The sequence below is a fragment of the Rhipicephalus microplus genome, chromosome X (assembly GCF_043290135.1).
Source record: "Rhipicephalus microplus isolate Deutch F79 chromosome X, USDA_Rmic, whole genome shotgun sequence".
Taxonomy (NCBI): domain Eukaryota; kingdom Metazoa; phylum Arthropoda; class Arachnida; order Ixodida; family Ixodidae; genus Rhipicephalus; species Rhipicephalus microplus.
Window position 1 is genome coordinate 405,209,471 of NC_134710.1, and position 2,670 is coordinate 405,212,140.

The window sequence follows — 2,670 nt, forward strand, 5'->3', positions numbered from 1 at the left end:
CTAGCAAAGCCGTCGGAGCCTCTCTCATGCAGCGTGTGGGCAACAACTGGCGCCCCTTGGCGTTCTTCTCGAAGAAACTCTGTTCCCCGAAGCCGCCCCCGCCTTCCATCAGCATCAGCGATGCAACCTCGCCCCCTGCAGGGACGACCTGGCCAGCCTACTACAAAAAGCTCCTTGCCATCTACGAAGCATTCCAACGCTTTCGCCATATGCTCGCGGCACATCACTGCACCATATACACCGACCATAAACCTATCACTTACGCCTTCTCCCAACGCCGTAAAAAACTGCCACCGGTCCAGAAAAACCAGCTGTCCTTCATCACTCAATTCACCACAGATATCCACCACATCAGCAGAAAGGAAAACATGGTCGCCGACGTACTCTGTCGCGTCTCGGCTGTCGAGCTACCAACTGTGACAACTGAGGCCCTCACCAAAGCTCAGAAAACAGACACCGAACTCCAGCAGCTCCTCGAGAAGGGCTCTTACCTTCACCTGCAAAAAGTTACCATCACTGGGTCAACGAACGCTCTCTACTGTGACATATCAACAGGATGAATGAGACCATACGTCCCTTCTTTGCATCGTCAAAGCCTCTTCAACCAGTTACACAACCTCAGTCATCCCGGTATCCAAGCTTCTACACGCCTCGTGTCTGACCGGTACGCGTGGCCCTCAACGCAACTAGACTGCCGCACCTGGGTACGCACATGCATTCAATGCCAGCGCGCCAAAACCACCCGGCATGTCACGTCGCTACTCGTATAATTCCCCCTCCCGAAGGAACTGTTCCAGCACGTCCACATTGATTATCATTGGCTCCCTCCCACCAGCCGGCCTTTACCGCTATTGCCTCACTGCTATCGATCGTTACACTCGTCGGCCCGAGGTGTGCCCGTTCGAAAAGATCACCGCAGAAGACGTCGCATCAGCCTTCTTCTCCGGCTGGGTTTCACGCTTCGGCACTCCTCGTCGAGTCACAACCGATCAAGGAAGGCCATTCGAATCTCACCTTTTCAGGCTTCTCGGACTCCACCGGGTTCGAGCGTTCACGGACAACTAGCTACCACCCTTGCGCCAACGGGATGATTAAATGGTTTCACCGGCAGTTCAAGGCAGCTATCATGTGCCACCCTCACTCAACCTGGCTCGAAGCTCTCCCCGCTGTCGCTTTTGGTCTGCGTGCAACTTTGAAGCCAGACATTCAAGCCACGCCTGCGAAATTCGTCTACGGGGAGTCGCTTCGCCTACCTGGAGAACTCCTCTTCGCTCCGACCTCTGATGTAACCAGCTTGGATCCTGCAGACTTCAACACTCGAGTCCGTCGCACAATGGGTGCGCTGCATTCCTCACCAGCGGCTCGCCACACCAAGCTGACCTTATTCGTGTTTAAGGACCTGGCAACATGCTCGCATGCCTTCCTCCGTGGCGACACCGTACGCGCACCTTTCCAGCCGCCTTACTCCGCACCTTACAAAGTCATCTGTCGCAACGACAAAACATTCACCCTACAAATCAGTGGAAAGGATGTACGCGTTTCCATTGACCGCCTAAAGCCATCATACATCCTTTCCCAGGAGCCTACCAACCCCCGCACGCCTTCCGTAATTCACCGACAAAAGCCCGCAACGCCTAGGCTCGCACCCTACACTACCCGCCTTGGACGCCAGGTGCGGGCCCCCAAACCTCTTCAACCCTGACGGTTCCTATCTGCGTGGGAGGGGGGGGGTGCAGCGGCGAAACGGTTCAGGCGCCGCTTCTATGCCTGCGTGTCGCGGCTATGCCTCCAAACACGGGCGCCGACGATAAGAACACTCTCGCCCAAAAGAAGCAAGAAAACTGTGTGTGTGCACCGATTGAGGGGCAGTTGTAGTAGAACCTTCAGTGCGGGAACATTAAAGTTATGTTATCCCACAGATGTACGGAGTTTTGTCGGCCTCTGTTCTTATTTCCGGCGTTTAGTCCACAACTTCACCAACATTGCCCATCCCTTGACATAGCTACTGAAGAAGGACACGCCGTTTTTTTGGGGTCCCAAGCAAGCCAATTCCTTTCCCCGACTTGCTGCGTTGCTCAATTCCCCGCACATCTTGGGTTATTTCGATTCTCTAGTGCCCACTGAAGCTCGTACCGACACCAGTGGACATGGTATTGGCGCTGTCCTCGCCAATTGGCAACAGGATCAAAACCGTGTAATCGCCTATGCAAGTCGCCTCTTCTCCCCATTTGAGTGCAAGTTTTCCATCACTGAGCGCGAGGGCCTCGCTCTTATATGGGCAATTGGAATATTCCGATCATACTTGTTCTGCCGCCACTTTTTAGTCATCACGGATCACCACGTCCTGTGCTGGTTGTCCTCGCTCAAAGATACTTCTGGGCGCCTGGGTCACTTGGCCTTAAGGCTATAGGAATATAGCTTTGATGTAACCTACAGGTCTGGGCGAAGGCACCAGGATGTCGACTGTCTATCTCCCCATTCTGTCGATCCCCATGACCTGTCAGGGCACGATTCTGATGCCTGTGTCTTTGCCATTGCTGATTTCCTGCATGTCTGATATTTGGAGAAGCAGCTTTCTTGGTCTGGTGACGCAGCTTGAGAACTGCAGGCGCAGCTAAGCATATCTCGCTAATAACGATAAAACGTGCCTGATGCTTTATCCTCAGAGTA

General features: G+C 53.9%; 1 protein-coding gene across 1 annotated transcript; it reads left to right on the top strand.

The window, feature by feature from the left end:
• Positions 1-1,087: 1,087 nt before the first annotated feature.
• Positions 1,088-1,702, top strand: LOC119161874 (uncharacterized). Its single transcript, XM_037414381.2, has one exon. The coding sequence runs from the start codon at positions 1,088-1,090 to the stop codon at positions 1,700-1,702; it is 615 nt and encodes a 204-aa protein (XP_037270278.2).
• Positions 1,703-2,670: the final 968 nt, after the last annotated feature.